General features: G+C 40.7%; 1 protein-coding gene across 1 annotated transcript; it reads left to right on the forward strand.

Annotated features, from left to right (window-relative positions):
* Positions 1-2,271: 2,271 nt before the first annotated feature.
* On the forward strand, positions 2,272-4,714 carry CER1 (cerberus 1, DAN family BMP antagonist; the record flags this gene model as incomplete). Its single annotated transcript, XM_080939992.1, has 2 exons — positions 2,272-2,778; positions 4,403-4,714. 2 exons carry the CDS (start codon positions 2,272-2,274, stop codon positions 4,712-4,714), a joined length of 819 nt encoding a protein of 272 aa, XP_080796118.1.
* Positions 4,715-16,872: the final 12,158 nt, after the last annotated feature.

Here is a 16,872-nt window from a genome sequence, read left to right on the forward strand (position 1 = left end):
TGTGCTTAAGATGGCATGTCACATCCAGAGCTTTAGGACTGGTGGGAGTATACAGCACCGAGAAAGGGGAGCTTCCCTGTCCTGAGTTATAAAGTGATGGTCTGAAAACTGCCTTTTATTTCATGCTTCTCCCACATGAAGCTTCTTGTCAGTCAGGATACTTGTGCATTTGAGCAACTGGAATTGGCAGAATAGAAAAAAAAATTCTCCAGGAGTGATTTGTAATTGGCATTTAGAAGTACCACAATTTAGGCCCAGAAGAGGGGAAGTTAATACCAAAGGAAAATTTAAAAATGAGTGACTGACATCGTCATAGGTAATAAAATTAGATGCCCATGTCCAGGGTATCTTAACCTGCTTAAGGCAGGAGGCAGATTTTAAACATTTTAGTCATTTCTCAGTATTGATCCTGATTTTTTTTTAATCTACAAACTAAGTCTTCTATAAATGTCTGCTTAACAGAAATTGTTCCAACTATATCCAATAGCCAGTAATTCCAGAGCCAGGTAAGCTGAGACCCCAGGTAGAATCCCTGGATTAATGCTAAATTGGGACATGCTAGGCCCTGTGTGACTCACAGCGGTGGGATTTAAGCCACCGAATGTAGACGCTAAAAGCGAACCAGGAAATGTATCCTAGTTGGCTTTCACACCATATTTATTACCAGAAGACTTAATGGCTGCTCTGGAAATCATATTGCATTGGACTGCTGGAGGGAACTAAGAAATTCAAGTATCAGGGTAAGGCTTTAAAGAGACTATTTAAAATAAATGGTGAATGTCAGTGTTCTGGTAGTATGGATCAGAAGACCTTCTGTGAATACTAGGAAAGTCACCATGGACCTCTGAAACAAGTAAAATATGTATCTTTTAGAATTCTAGCAAATGATAACCCATTTAAACATAGTTTTATAAAATAACTCACACAAGGCTTTGTGTCATAGAACTCAGTAAGGCCCATCAAGAACACAAATGCCTGGAAAGATATCACAGTGGGGAACTTGTGGGAAGAAATCTGCATAGTAAACAAAAAGAGGGTTCATCAGGGCATTATCTCTGCCAGCAAAAGAAAGGAATGTGGTAATTAAATTAAAGGGGGAAGAAAGATAAGCAAATGTGTTGTTTCCCATTGGGAGGCCATTTTGGGGAGACAGGTCCTAGTTCCAAGATTTCTTTTTATTGATAGGTTTCTTGTACCCTTGGCTAATTTCATTTGTCACTTTCTCTCCCTTGTTCCCTGAAGAATTGTGTTTATTGGATCTGATCTTTATTGAATGTGATCACCAGTTCATTGGAACTAAGGCAGAAGATGCAGATCCAGTCAGGTAAGAACCCCCCTACCCCCCAGATCAATCAAGCCTGGTTTGTATTCCACATTCTCAAGCCTCAGTGTTTAAAGAAAATAATAATAGTGACAAAGCGACTGGAGGGACATATTGTCTTCCCTGATTGATTGATGAGCTGTCAGCTTATGTCACTTGGGATCCTGTGGAGAAATTTGCAAACAATTGGAAGAGTTTGCTGATCTCTGGCCAGTTGTGAAATCTGGCACTCAGTGTTTGTTTCCTAATGTGAAAGGATTAACTCTGGAATTTTGAGTCTCCATGTATGGATAAGGAGAATGAATGTATTCCCTTAACTCAACTGTGACCAACATCTTCAATCCACATGTGGATATAAGAGAAGGCAAAAAACGGCTTCTGCCCAACAAAGCTAACATGCTTTCCTAACTAACATTGAGGCAGACATCTTTAGTTCTCTCCCCACCCATCTCCCCCCACCGCCCCCCAAGGCCTGGGCTGTGCCACTTTTGTTTTGCCTGAGGTGCTGAGATGCTTTTATAGTAAACACAGGCCATGCCTATTCTAGTCCAGCTCCGTGCAGACGTGCAGCAAATGCTAGCTGACTCCGTTTCTTCTTCTAATGACAGTCATGAGGAAGTCAGACTAAAAAGCATGTTGTTTTTGCTGGTATAGTCACCCCTAAGTCTCAGACAAGAGCTAAACCACCAGCTAATTACCCCCTGGGTCTCAGGCTTTCACTGGGGACTTAAATACACAGAGCCAAAGTGGAGGCAGGACATCATTAACACTACATAATGTGAGCAAACACTTAATATGTTTACTTTGCCCACCTGCTGACCACCTGCCCCCCCCCCTATTCTACCAGACAGGTAACATATATGGGATGTCCTGGCTACAGTCTGGCAGAGTGAGCCTCTCTTTTGGGCCTGGCCATCTGGGAATCTAATCTCTGTCTCTGGGAACCGGTCATGCATCTCCTCTTACTTCAGTTGCTTGTGCTCTTGCCTCTAGGAAAGGCAGGCCTATGTGTGAATGGCTGCCAGAGTCAGGGCTCTTTTTCCTTTGAGCTCCTTGAAAGGGGTAGCAAAGATCTCCACGTGGCCAACCATGAGGAGGCAGAAGACAAGCCGGATCTGTTTGTGGCAGTACCACATCTCATGGGTACCAGCCGGGCTGGGGAAGGCCAGAGGCAGAGAGAGAAGATGCTGTCTAGACTTGGAAGAATCTGGAAGAAACCTGAGGCAGAACTTTACCCCACAAGGGATGTGGAAAGTGATCATGTCCCATCGGGGATCCAGTCCCTTGCTCGGCTGGCAGATGGAAGGAAAGTGGAGAGATCACCTCTTCAGGAGGAAGCCAAGCAATTCTGGCATCGCTTCATGTTCAGAAAGGGCCCAGCCTCCCAGGGGGTCATCCTGCCCATCAAAAGCCATGAAATACACTGGGAGACTTGCAGGACAGTGCCCTTCAACCAGGTATGCATTCTAGAGGGAAACCAACCGGAGTCTGCAAGAGAGGGAGGACAGCAGGACAGCTAGGACAAATGGTAAAATGGGAAGAGGCTGACCAGAGCCCATGCCTTCTCTAGCTCCAGATTTGGTCCTTGGGTATTCATTGTGGGAGGTGGCAAAATGTAAGCACATTTTCCTCCTTTGCTTTTCATGTCTCCATTGTTTCTTGGCATTCCGGAAATGCTTCATGGTGGCACAGTCAGTATCGGTGGTCACCATATTGAAAGCACAGAACATTGCTGAATTTGTATATATTTTTTGGGTATTATCCATATAGGAAACTCAGTTAGGAAACTGGGAATTTAGAGCAATTGCCAGAGCTACCCTGCAGCTTTTTTCCATAGTCACGAGGCTACATAGAGAAGTGTGCAAATCAAACTGGAGGTGAGGTGGGTTGGACATCTCCCGGGATACCCCAACATGCATTTCTGATACTCAGCTTCTTACTTTACAGATTCATGAAAGCTTTCTTTAATTGTTGCCAAAACTATTTGATGTTTAGAAATGTTCCTGCAGAAACTTTATGTTGAGATTATCACTATCATTCCTTGGCATTGTGATAGCAAAACGTAATTTAGATTAGAATTTATGTTTCTTGTAGGTTTTTAAGAATTAATACAAAGTCAGGTCTTTCCTTATCCTGACTCCTAAATTCTGCTGGCTAATTTATAGTGACCATGACCATGACCAGCTCCATACCATTAAAACAAATGAGCATTCTACTTGTACTTTCTTCCTGGCCACACCCACTGTGCAAATGCTAAACTAAAACAGAGAAAATGCATCAAGAAGGCACAGGACCAGAAGCAGTGCAGGAGAGACTGAAGTTTTACAATCTTGTAACACTGCCCAATTAAGCAGGCAGTACTCTAAGGCAATTGCCTGTGACAACTCAATCTTCAAGTAATAATATCTGCTTTGCTGGACCGCATACAATTAGAAAATTGCTCCTAAGACACAGGCAATTGAGTTTACTTTGAAATTCTTATTTTTTAATTCTATTGCTAATTAGAGTTAAGGAGTTTGACTCATATTTTTGAGAGACATGTAAAACTGGGTGTGTGGGGTTCTGAGACAGCTGCGAAGGCGAAGTAATACATGCATATGCATTGCGATTCTGTGGCTTACAGTTCTGAATGCTGTACAGCTCAAGGGAAATAGGATAGGATTAAACTCATGCCATCTGGCCTATTCTATGATTAACTGACCAGCATTTATTGATAAGTTGCTCTGCACAATGTACTATGGGTAATAGAAAGCTAAGATATGATGGTTAAATAAGAAAGCCTCCATTATGGCTTATTGTTTCCATTTGAATATATCCAGTTAGATGGAAATTCTTCAAAGTATGGTGTTTCTTGTGGGAGGTTTTTTATGTGAACTTAAGGCTTTTTAGAGGTTAACTGACAGGTAATTCAATAACAAGAAAGCTTTGTTGTGGTGGCCTTGTCCCTAAGGAACACCATCTCTTGACTGTCACAAAATGTGTTCCCAAGTGGAGAGTTTAGAGCACTTTATTCTAAATCATCCTTCTGTGCCATGAGTGGTTTTAAGTGCCTTGAGATAACCTACTCCATATACCTTCCAGACCATTGCCCATGAAGACTGCCAAAAAGTCATTGTCCAGAACAACCTTTGCTTTGGGAAGTGTGGTTCCATTCCTTTTCCTGAAGAAGAGGCACATCCCCACAACTTCTGCTCCCACTGCTCACCCACCAAATTCACCACTATGCACTTGAGGCTGAGCTGCAACAGCTCAACTCCTGTGGTCAAGATGGTGATGCAAGTAGAAGAGTGTCAGTGCACAGTGAAGACAGGCCATGAAGAGGAACACCTCCTACTGGCTGGTTCCCAGGAGTCCTTCATCCCTGGACTTGCAGCTTCAAAAACAAACCCATGATTACCTTAGAAAACAGAATCTCAACAGAATGACTGAGGGCTGTTCAGTCTGGAAACGTTAAGTGGGTTATATAAAGTGTGATGGGATCTCTCTCAGATATTCTCTGTATTTACATTTCAAATGTTATTCCCCCTTGCATTTCCCCTCCCTGTCCCATTGCCTCCATAAAGGTGCTCTCTCTCCCAACCACCCTTTCCCACCTTAGCACCTTGGCATTCCCCAACACTGAGAAAATGAGCTTTCGCTGGACCAAAGGCCTCTCCTCTTATTGATGCCAGAGAGTGCTGTCCTCTGCTACATATGTACCTGGAGCCATGGGTTTCTCCATGCAAACTCATTGGTTCGATCCATTTCTTGAGTGCTGGGATGACAGGCATGCGCAATAACACATAGCTCCCAGAGGAATTTTAAAAGAAATTTTGCATGCTTCAAAGTTGCCTTTGAGACTCAGGAAATATTTTGATCCTATTGAATGGATCTTGCCACAAATATGGGAGCAGCTTGCTTGGTGGCCCATATTTTTTCTTTTCTTTCAGTACTCTCCTCATGAAGTTTTTACTGTTGGTTATCTGACTTTGAAGATGGAATAGTGAAGCCACTCTTCACAGCTCACACATGGAGGGGGCTCAGGCACTAGGAACCAAACCTTTTCCTGGATTATGTGGAAAACACATGAACAGTATTAGAGCCACTCAAGGAAGTCACTAAGACACACTGTAAGTTGCACGTCATTTGGACGCAAAATGGTTTATAGACAAAATTTTCTACTCACATGCCTTTGAATCTTGTAGCAAGTTGGGTTTCTATGTTTGGGTTTCTTCCTATTGTATAAGAGTATGTTTGACAAATCCAAACTGTCAGATCCTTCAGTGACAAGTTCTGAACATGATCTGGATGTTGCAATGTATTAAATTGTAGAGTGTGAAAAATTCTTGGATATACTGTGTCACATAAATGTCTGGTATTGGTCTTTCAGAAGCATCTCTGAAATGACTTCATGGACTTATGAGACTGACCACGGGCTTCTGATTTCATGAGCAGCCTCTGTTTAAGTCATTCAATCACCCTCTCTTAGCAACTGCCTCTTTCCTGCTTGTATTTACTTATGTCCAAATATTGTACAGCATTGGCTTTTTCCCCAGCCAGATTACTTCTTAATAGTAGTGTTTCAAATGTTTATTTAGAAATTACTTGATTCAGATCCCTTTACACACACACACACACACACACACACACACACACACACACACTTCTGAGTAATGACTAATTACTGTTTATAAAGAAACTAATCTCATATTTTAATTCTATTTCTTTTAAATCACCGTCTAACATGGTATTCTGAAGGAACAAATGCATTTATAGTTAGTGTGTATTATGCAGCACATCAATGTAATAGAATATGAGCCACCGAGATACACATGTGACATATACAACAGAATATATTATACCCTTTGGTGGTCAAAGACAACCTAATTGGCCAAGATGTGGTCATAAGGATAAAATTGTTAAGCATTAATGATATCCCAGCTGGTCAATATATTTTGGTGCCAAAAGCTATTGAGCATCTGTCTAGTGTGCAACTGCCTAACCCTGATTATGTAAACCCATCTCTGCCAATTGGGGTCCCCTTTTCCTCCTTAGGTCTTCACAAATCCCTTTTATCTATACTTGCAAATAGGCTCTCAAGCTCAAGCTCCAAACAATCATTAGTTTTATTCAAACTTCTGGCTTGCTCTTCCTCGCACGTAAACTCCAGCTGGGCTAGGTGATAGAAGGGTCGGAGCTTACATTCATAAAGTGATTTGAGTGAACCTCATAAAAATGCCCATTCATGAATGTTTTTACTGCAAGAAAAAGCACTGTCTGGTGGCTCAATGTATAAAACACGGGTGCATAGGAAATTGATGAGGGAATATGCGTAAATAGTGTATCTATCAGGCACCAGATGTATCTTTTAAAAGGCCATCTCCTCTTCTCAAAAAAAAAAAAAAAAAAAAAACAAAAAAAACAAAAAAAGTGAAGCAGGTAATCACCTATTTTACCAGCGAAGAGAGCCAGCCTTGTAAGTTTAAGCAACTTGTCTAAGTTTTCATGGACTGTATTTTCCTTTCTTAAAATAGACTTGATGACTTAATTTACTTATGGTTGTATTTAAATATTTTTATAGACTAGTTCACAGTAAAAGGCTATAAGACAGCACTCTTTCTGTGAGACCCTCTCTGGTCCAGATATATTTGCTTTACTTACATAGTTACAGAACCACATTAAACATGGAGGCTTTACCTTGTGGCACTGACTGATGTTCTACACAGGGTAACCCCAAAAACCTATAATCAAGGACCACCCCAGCTTTTCAGGGATATAAGCCTGAGACATTCCCAGCAGAGTTTCTAACTGTATTAAAACAATTGCTCGCCCTTCTCTATAACTTTAGCTCTATGCCTCACTGGTTTTATAGATGCCTCACCTAGCAATTGGATCTGAGCATGTCCCCGGACCAGGTTCTCTGTAAACATTGCTATGACTTGATTGGTCCTCACTTCAAATGACTCCCTAGATCTTGGTTTTATTTTATTTTATTTTGGTCATGAAAAATAAAATATGGTTAGAGACTGGGGAGATAGTCCAGTAAATAAAGTGCTCATCATACAAGATTGAAGGCTTGATGTCATGTCTCTAATGTCCCTAGTACCCATGTGAAAAATCTACACCCCATTCCTGCTTTGTTCTCTCTCTCTCTCTCTCTCTCTCTCTCTCTCTCTCTCTCTCTCTCTCTCTCTCTCTCTCCCTATGTGTGTTGGTGTATGTGTTGGTGTGTCTCTGTGTGTATTTCTGTGTGTTTAGATTCCTGAAAACAATGGGCCAGCCAGACTAGAGAAATCCATGAGCTCCAGGTTCAGTGAGAGATCTGTAGGAAAAATATTGAGGAAAACACCCAACCCTGACCTCTGCCTTCCCTCTCCACACACACTCCTTCACATGAACATGTACTTCTGACTTGGATACCCTCTTGTATTTTGGCAGTCTTGTATACACATTGCTCAATAGCACATAGTACTGTTTTTGTGCATGATCCTTTATTCAGCAGAGTCTCCCCAGTTACTCATGTCCAGGGTGTTAGCTTGAATGCAAGTTAAACAGAATTCAGGCTCCTATAGCGCTTCCATTCCTGGGGTGGGATGGGCAGGGAACTCGAAAACCAAACAACTACAAAGGGAGAATGAGCTGGCTCTAAGCCTTACACAGAGCAGCCTGCTAGAGGCAGATGGCTTTCAACTCGTCTCTGGAAGCCGGGGCGTTAAAGCGGTGTCCTTTTAATGGCTGTACAATGGTCTCCTTCAGTGGTCTATGGTGGTTCCTTTTTGCACAGTGCCCTGCCTTGTTTCTCCCGTGCCTTTTAGATATTTATATTTTTTCCCCTAAATGTTTCTGTATGTTCTAGACAGCTGACATTCAGTAGTTCCTATGCTGAGTGAGTTTTAAGATTTTATTTTCCCAGTGTACACTTACTTTGGACATTTGTTGACACAAGTTTTTTTTTTTTTTTTTTAATACACAGCACATTTGTCACCGGTTGGTTTTGCCTCTGCTTCACATTCTTCCAGGACTTACACATTTGACAGGAGCAGACACTTTCTGGAGTGTCTTGTCTGAGACAAAGAAAAGGAAAGTTAGTGTATTATTCTTGAGGATTGTTCTAGAAGTAACACAAATGGCCCTTATCCCGTGGTGAGGTCAACCAAGCCACATAACAACCCTGATTCCAAAGATGTTTAAGACTATTAACATTATTAATATCATTATTTTTAATAAAATATTTCATCTAGTTCAGGCTGGCCTAGAACATACTGCGTGGCTGAGGATGACCTAATCCTCTCTCTACCTCCCAAGTGCCATGGCTACAGGTGTTTACCATTACAGCAAGTTTCTGGTGTTTGAAATTATAATCCTCCACCAAAGTGAGGTCAATGATTTTCTTTTACCTATTCACTAAATCCCTAATTAAGGGTGTCATTTAATCCCCACATTTTTAGAGAATTTACTCTATGCAAGATATCACATTAAAAACTATAGGCTATTTAAAGATAAACCGGACACAGGTATTTCACTTCAAGTCTCTCAGTTTGCAGTGAAAATTATGTGTACAACAGATGAGACAAAGACTATCATAGGCACAGAAAAAGCTTCTCGAGACTTTACTATGTGTTTGGATGCCTTAAATCCTTTTAGGAGAAGACATTTATATGTGAGCATGTGTTATGTGTGTGTTGTTGAGAATGGAGTCTATAGCCTCATGCATAGCAGGACAGCTTTCTACCCAACAACTTAAAAAAAAAAAAAAAAAAAAAAAAAAAACCAAGGCATTAAAGACTTCATTGATCCTTCTGACTGGGAAAGATGCTCAAAGGTGAACAGCACTGGGTGCTCTTCCGGAGGATCAGGGTTTGATACCCAGCACTTGTGTGGTGGTTCACAATTGTTTGTAACTCCAGTCCCAAGAGCTCCAGTATCTTCCTCTGGCCTCTTAGGGTACTGAAGACAAATGGTGTACAGAGATGGACCCAAACAATAAGCATATCCACATAAACCCAGCATAAAAATATGAATAGACATGTTTACCTAGACATAATCCCAGTCCTTTAAAGTCTGTAGCACAGGAACAAGTAAATACATGCTGTTGTTTCCCATTCATTCTCTTATAAAGCTACTGTGCTGATCCCTCCAAAATCTCACCCTCAAGCTCAAGAACAGCTTTCCCAGGGTGCTCTTCATAACCCCAGTTGAGCTTGGGTTCACTGCTTCATGCTGATGCATTTCTTTACTTCATGCTTCATCTCAGATCATAACTATGCTTTTGTTTGCAGTATTAATGGAATTCTCAGCTCCGTGAGAACAGAGATTCTAAATAGGTATCTTTCTCATTGTAGTCAGTGCCTGGAAGAGTCTAGCACAGAGTAAGTAGGAGCTTCATAAACAGGGGTTTGTAGGTACAAAATGTGCACTATTAATATATGTTACATGCTGAACATATATAATATATCCAGAACAGTACCAAGTATTCTCTCTCATATTCATATATGAGATCTATGAAGCAAGATATACTAATATATCTTCACTGAATCTGCATGAAAATATATTGAGTAGAGAATTCAGTGCTGTTTCATAGTTGGTGATGTTCAAGCTTCCACGATAGTACCCTTGCTGAAGTGTTCCTGCTAGGGAGTGGCAGAAAGTGAATGACTCCCAAACTTAAGTTCCTTCCTATACCACAATGCTTCACAACCTTAAGAAAGTATGTGTATGTGGGTAAATATATAAACTTTATACATACATGAATCTATATGTACATAAAGGTATGCATGTACCTATAGCAAACAAGATTAATTAAGCTCATTTAGTGATCTATCCCTTCTCTAGGTCCTAAAGCCCTTTCTAAAGTAGTAGTATTAGCAAAGTGATCTCAATTTTAGTACCAGAAAACACAGCTCAGAAAGTAATAAACTATACAAGACTTCTTTCAGTACTGGAACCTGACCCAGCCAGCATCTCCATATATCCCTGAGGACATGGGTTCTATCCTCTTTGCCCAGTCACTGCCAATTTCCTACAAGCCTTTATACTAACAACACAATTGTTGCTGCACCACCCACATGCCAGGATCTATACTAGAAAAGAAAAAGAGGATGTTCAGGGTTGGAATGTACAATCAAGAATGGGCAAGATAATTAAATGAGGAAACAATGAATAAGAAAAATGTGGCTCTTGGATAGCCTAAAACTGTGTCACCTGAAGCCACTTCACTTGATATCTGGTTGTCATTACTTTCTATATAGTTTATTAAACCATTTAAAAGTAATCCTGTGCATTATATATCTTGGTTGAACTTCTGTCTCTGATATATGATTGCATATCATATGTATACACAAATATATAATGTATAATTTTAATGTTTTAAAGGAACAAAATGAGTATGTCTCATGAACTACTCTTGGAAAAGTAGCTACATGTTTGAGACTTAAGACACATAGATTTGGTAAGCAACATGAAGTTTTTGAATAGAATACAGTAAAAGGTGTGTGTGAACCATGGGAATGCACATAAATACTGGGAGAATACAGGGCAGAAATGTTTGCATTTTCATGAGCTTCTTGAAAGATTTCCCAGAGTTAGAGACTATACTGAAAGGAGGAAGAACAAAGGCCTGAGGTTCGGGAAGAAACCTTACAACACTGCTGCCCAGGCCTCTTCCTCCTGGAAAGGATGGAGAGGAGATATAAGTACAGTCACTGATTTCAGTTTGCCTGCTTATGCTGAGATCTGCTATTTGGAGTTTGCAGTGAGTAAGCTCTTTGAGTGAAGGAAGTGCTCCTGTAATGCTAGTTTCCTAAAGACGGGCCTCCTGTCCCCACCCACCATTCCAGCTCAGATTTTCATTTTATTGCTTCCCTTCTTCCTTTTTTCATTTATCCTCCTCCTTCTCTAAGGAATAAAAGAAAGAAAGAAAATAAAAAAAAAAAAAAAAAAAAAAAAACTACAAACAAAAGCAATCAAGAGTGACCCACCTGGGTGGGGTTGAATAAATACTTTCCAAAGAAATTGTTACAACTCCCTTTGTCTACCAACTAAGACAAACACACCTTTCTCATGCCCAATGCTCGAGAACAAGAATTTCCAGTGGGCAATGCCATGAACGCAAGGAGCCCTGATTCCTGTTCAGCCAAGGAAGTGAATGCTTACCTCAGGCAAAGGATGCCTCTTCAAAAAGCTTCCACCTAGCTGAGTGTCTTAGAACACAGGCAGAGAGCTTTGTTGGGACCATGAGCTGTAGTTGTAGGTCATCACAAGGGCTCTCAAACAAGCAAAAGTAGACTCTATGTCTTGTCCCCCTGTTTGTCCTTTACTTAAAGGTGATGAGGTCATGACAATAGTGAATGTAATAAAAATTATAAAACAGACTTTTCTTTGGTATTGTAATAATCTGCCTTCTCCCACTGATCCCTTGCTTACTTCATTTTCCAAGTATTCAATTATCTACAGTTTCCTAAAGCGTCTAATTAAAGTCTGTTAATGTATCTAGCCCACAGGTGTATCAATTCAAAAGAGGTACATATTGAATCTAGGAAGCCTCACTCAAGTATTGGGCTGGCTCCTAGGGGTACCATTTCAGGGTCCCTTGCTCAAGAAGACAGAATATGCCTTTTTTGAAGCTATTGAGTTTTGTTCCATAAACAACTGCTTTTAAACCCCGTCTCTATACTAGAATTCTAGTATACGTGCTTTTGAAATACAGAAGCTCTGACTGAAGGCCTAGAGGTGGGAGCTGGGGCTAGCACATTTGGTTCACATGTTTTAAGCTACACTGGTGATTTTGCCAGATAACAGGAGATACAGAGTAACTGAACAATCTCTGATTACACCTAGCTAAGTCATGGGGCCAACCCCAGCACTGGGAAAAAAAGCAACAACCAAAACAGCAATAACAACTCCCACCCCCCAGCTATGGACTTTGGAGCCCAGGAATTCCGAACACTTGCTTAGTCTCTGAGAAAGAATGGTGCGGTGGTTTTCTACTTAGACTCTCTACAGAGTTCTTCAGGTTTGGGGTGTGGAAAGCTAAGTAGCCACACTTCTCCCTTCTGATTTACTCCATTGTGTTTGTTATAGTTGCTGCTGCTGCTGCTACTACTACTGAGGAGCTGACTCCAGGGACTCATATTTGTGAAGCAAGAGTTTTAGTCGATGGGTTTTGTTTTTGGTTTGTCTTGTCCAGAGAAACTTAGGTCTTTAACTAAGATGATTTACTTTCCTCAAATATCACTTAAAAAAAAACTTTTAGAATTACATTTACTTCTTTTTTTGTCAGAGTTCAAGTTTGTGATTAATAACCTTCAACTATTATGGGTTAAAACTTGCTTCAGATTATCAGTAGCAATGCCTATTCCTGGAAGTCTGATCCATTGGATGTGAGGGGTTCTCAGGAATTGGAATTATTTATACAAATATTTTAATACACCTCTTCTGGATAACCACCCATTCTATCCTGCAGTTCCTAACCACATGGAACTCCAGCCCTAGGTCTTCTTCTGGCTGCATACATGCATGCACACGTGCACATGTGCATATGCACACACACACAAACACACATGCAAAAATAAAAATAGATTTTTTTTTAAAGAAGGTAAATTTCAAGTATTCTGACATTTCACTTTTTAACACAGTGTAGGCACTTTCTAAGAATTATGGATATTATCATATGCAAATACAATAATGTCACCATTCCCAAAATAACAGCCAGTTATTTGCATTATGAGAGACACCCTCTGCGATCTAGTGTTTTCTTTCCATCATGATACCATGGTAGAGCAGTGGAGAATTTTTCAGAATAAACGAGAATCAGTGAGGTCTTGTCTATTCTGGGTAGACATCAGGAGCAGGTCAGACAAATGTCTCAACTTGCCAAAATGTGCATTCCACTGCACACACACAACCTACGCCAAGCTTGGCTGCTCAGCCAGCTCTTAGATGCACCTCCACTCACTCATCTTAACAGGAGGAAAGGGGAAAGGCTTTCCCTTGTTCCAAGAAACATCAAAGAAGATCCACCTGCCCTTGTTTTCACAAGGGAGTATACAACAAGGCCTCTGCATCATTAGCCAGGCATGCTGGTTTAAGGGAAGAGGCTTGCCAAAGTGTCCCTACCGGTCAAGTGGTTCCTGGTGTGATTAAAGAGTTACAATTGCAGTTTGTTTGGTGCTTTGGGTCAGCTGTAAGAAGGAGAGATTATGGGAGTCATAGTGTGGTGTTTTCATGCTGGAACTGTCTTGACAGAACAGCCTCAGCTACTACTGCACACGCTATAATTTTAATACATTCTTAATAGTTATAGAGCACCTACACAAGGCTTCATAATGGCAGCTTGGTAGCTCCTGTAGCAATTAATAAACATCCAGGAAAGAGTCTGAGAAGGCAAACTTTCACACATCAGGCCTGAGAAGGTCCTTGGATGCAGGACTTTCTAAACATGAGGTCATGTTCTATTACTGTTTGCCTACATGTCTCTGTACAGCCACACCCCAGACTCCTCTTAAGCAGCAAAAGTCAGAGAGGCCAAGGAGTGAACTGGATTCTACTAGCTAGGAAAACACCAACTAGAAATTAATACTTTTTGTAATCCTGTTATACTTTAAAAGTTTGCATTTGCCTGAGAGTGCAAAAACCCAAGACTATCAGAAGTGCAGTGTGTGCATCTCTGAACTTTGTGGATGGTACTATCCAGAGCAGCATAGGCCACTAGTAAGCCCAAGAAATAGCTTCAGAGCAGCCAGCTAGTCTTGCACTGTTGATTCTACTGAATTCCCAGATCCCTGTTTGCTGCAGGCTTTTCTCCCTCATGACTTTATCCTGCATTTCTTAACAAATTTTCTCAAGCATATTTTCTATTTCACTGATGTCAACCACTCTGTGTGTACATGCGTGTGTGAATGCATGTATGTGTGCATGTGTGTTTATGTAAGTTTATGTGTGTTTAACCAGCAAAGTACGAGCCCTCCTTCTTGGCACTGTGGAGTGTTGAAAGGGGACATGCTGGTGACCTAAAATTTCCAGCTATTAGATATAGATGCCATGAACTCAAAGATGGCCTGTTGAATTTATATATTTGGAAAATCTCTTAAATTTTATTTCTTCAGTGTTTGCAGCTGTAAGACACAACAGAAAGTACTATTTTCTATTTCTCTGGTAACTTAATTTTTTTTAAAGGACTCCATGGATTTATCCTGTAGTTGACAGACCTCCACTGAGAGGTGTGAACTGTCTCCTTAGCAGCCTAAGAGCCTCCATCCCCTTCCAGGGCTGAGTCTCTTTTTTCCACCCTCTCTGAGAACACAGAACTTTTGTTCTGGCACCCTAACTGAGAAGCTAGAAAGAATTAGAATGTAAACACTCAGCTGTCTTTCTGTCTGCTTAAACATCCCCAATCCCATCATCCTCTTTCTCTTGCTTGTCTTTTGATTTTGCAAATTAAATAAACACTTTCCAGTCCAAACTAACCTTCCTGCCAGATATATAGAATTCACTGATGTCCCTGCCCTCACTTTGTGTAAATTCCCAATTCTAAATCCAGACATCTCTATTCCAAAACATTAAAAAAAATTCCATTGTTTACTAGCTTCTTGCAGCAATAATCAATCACTCCATTTCCAAATAATCCACCTACTCTTAAATTATCTAGTTATTAAAATGCACCCAGAGTTCTCCAGGAACATAGTCACCAAATACAATGGTCTTTCCTCGGTGCCATGATCATTGGTTTTTTATGCTTTCCTATTTTTGACTAGCGCCTCTCCTAATCCCATTTCTTCTCTCACCTCTTGAATGTTTGAAACCCTTTAGTATCTGCAGTAAATCAAGACCAGACTCAGACCCATCTCCAACCATCTGATCACCATATTTAGAATGCCCCTCCCCATTTTGCATTAACTCAACTAACCCACTGAACTCCTAGGATGGATCTGACACAGAAGGGAAGTAATGGAAAGACAAACACATCTAAGATGGAATCTGTGCCTTCATGGAGCTGTCTTGTCATGAAAATGTACAAGCAAATGGTTTGTTCTGTGTTCAAGTTCGAACATCAAATAGGAGCACAAATTCTAGTGGGCACTGAACTGTAGCTATGCCATCTCAGGAAAGTAGTCCTAAAAACACTTTAACTGCTAAAATTATCTTGGGTTAAACTGGTCTCTGGACTAGCCGTAAATTCTTATACAATGTGATCCTGAGCTACAGGTTAAATGTCTGGCTCTTTAACTGCTATCTCTTTGCTTCTGTAAACAATGCTTGCTTGTAGAGAAGTCCAGAGCTGCCTTTCTGTATATGTCACAATTGTGGTTTTGCCCTTAAAATGCAAACAAACAGGATCAGGCCTCTTCTCACTAATCAGCTTGGGACAATCCCACCAGCAGTGAATAAAGATTCCATCTGACTTATTTCAGGTCTCTTGGGAGTTTTTCTCTTCAAGCACCCCATAAAAGAAGGAAAGTATCTAGTGTAGACTGTTGTTCTAAAGGAATAGATTTGCAAACTTCTCCAGGATGAGTTATAGGGGAGCTGTCGTTCAAGGTCACTTCAGTACTGTTTAGATATATATTAGAAGGGAAGGCAGAATGAGGCTGGAGCCAGGTGGCAGCCAGAGGAGGAAGCTGGATCTCAGGGAAGGATTTCACAGGGTTCTGACAACTTGCTAAACCGCCTTGCAGGAGAAACTGAAGGGTGTAATGATGGGTTGGTCAGTGATGGGGGAGACCACACCTTAATGAGGACTCTTAGTTATGCATACCTTGTGTCCTCTCTTTAAACATAACCCTAACATCAGGAATCCAAGATGGATTCTGAGTCATGGGGCCTCCTTGTTTCTTTCACAATGTGGTCACCCTGATTAAACCCCCCTTCTCTGCCTTCCATTGTTACCTGTTTCTTTAGTTTTGGCTTTAATTTTAATTTTGACCCATTAGAGACAAGAGGCTAAATCTAACTTAGTTACGACCCCCAGGGCTGATGCTCTTGCCCTAACAACTCTGCTAATGTGGGAAGAATAGGTTTAAGGTGGTGGTGAAATATTAATGTTTGAAAATGTTGAGGAACGTGAGGAACAGTCTTTTAGAACCTAAAAAGATCTAGGTTTTTTTTTTTTGTTTGTTTGTTTGTTTGGTTTTTTTTTGTTTTGTTTTGTTTTGTTTTTGTTTCAGAGTAAGGCTCTTGCTTTGAAAAATTCCAATGAGTAGAAGTTTGGGGACAACAAAAACAAGTGGGGATTGTGTGCTCTTTTTCTTTATCCAAACAATGTTAAAATGACATATACTTGTTACCACACTGTCCTTAGCCTTCCTACTTGAAATGAAATTATTAACGGTAATAATAAAAACCCCTTCTTCAACAGATACATTGATTCATTCATAAGTCTCAAGCAATCTATGATGGCTATTAAATTATGTTCCGAGAGATTTCTGGGGATTCTAGGAAGATGGTGGGCGGGATGGAGGAGATGACAGACTGATGGTGTTGAGATCCCCATGGGGAGGAGAGATTGCTGATCTGATCCTTCAGCTCTGGAGGAGTGAATGGGCCTGCTGGGAACAGGACTTCTAAAAATCTCAAGT

This window comes from Micromys minutus, assembly GCF_963924665.1.
Source record: "Micromys minutus genome assembly, chromosome: 28".
Lineage (NCBI taxonomy): Eukaryota > Metazoa > Chordata > Mammalia > Rodentia > Muridae > Micromys > Micromys minutus.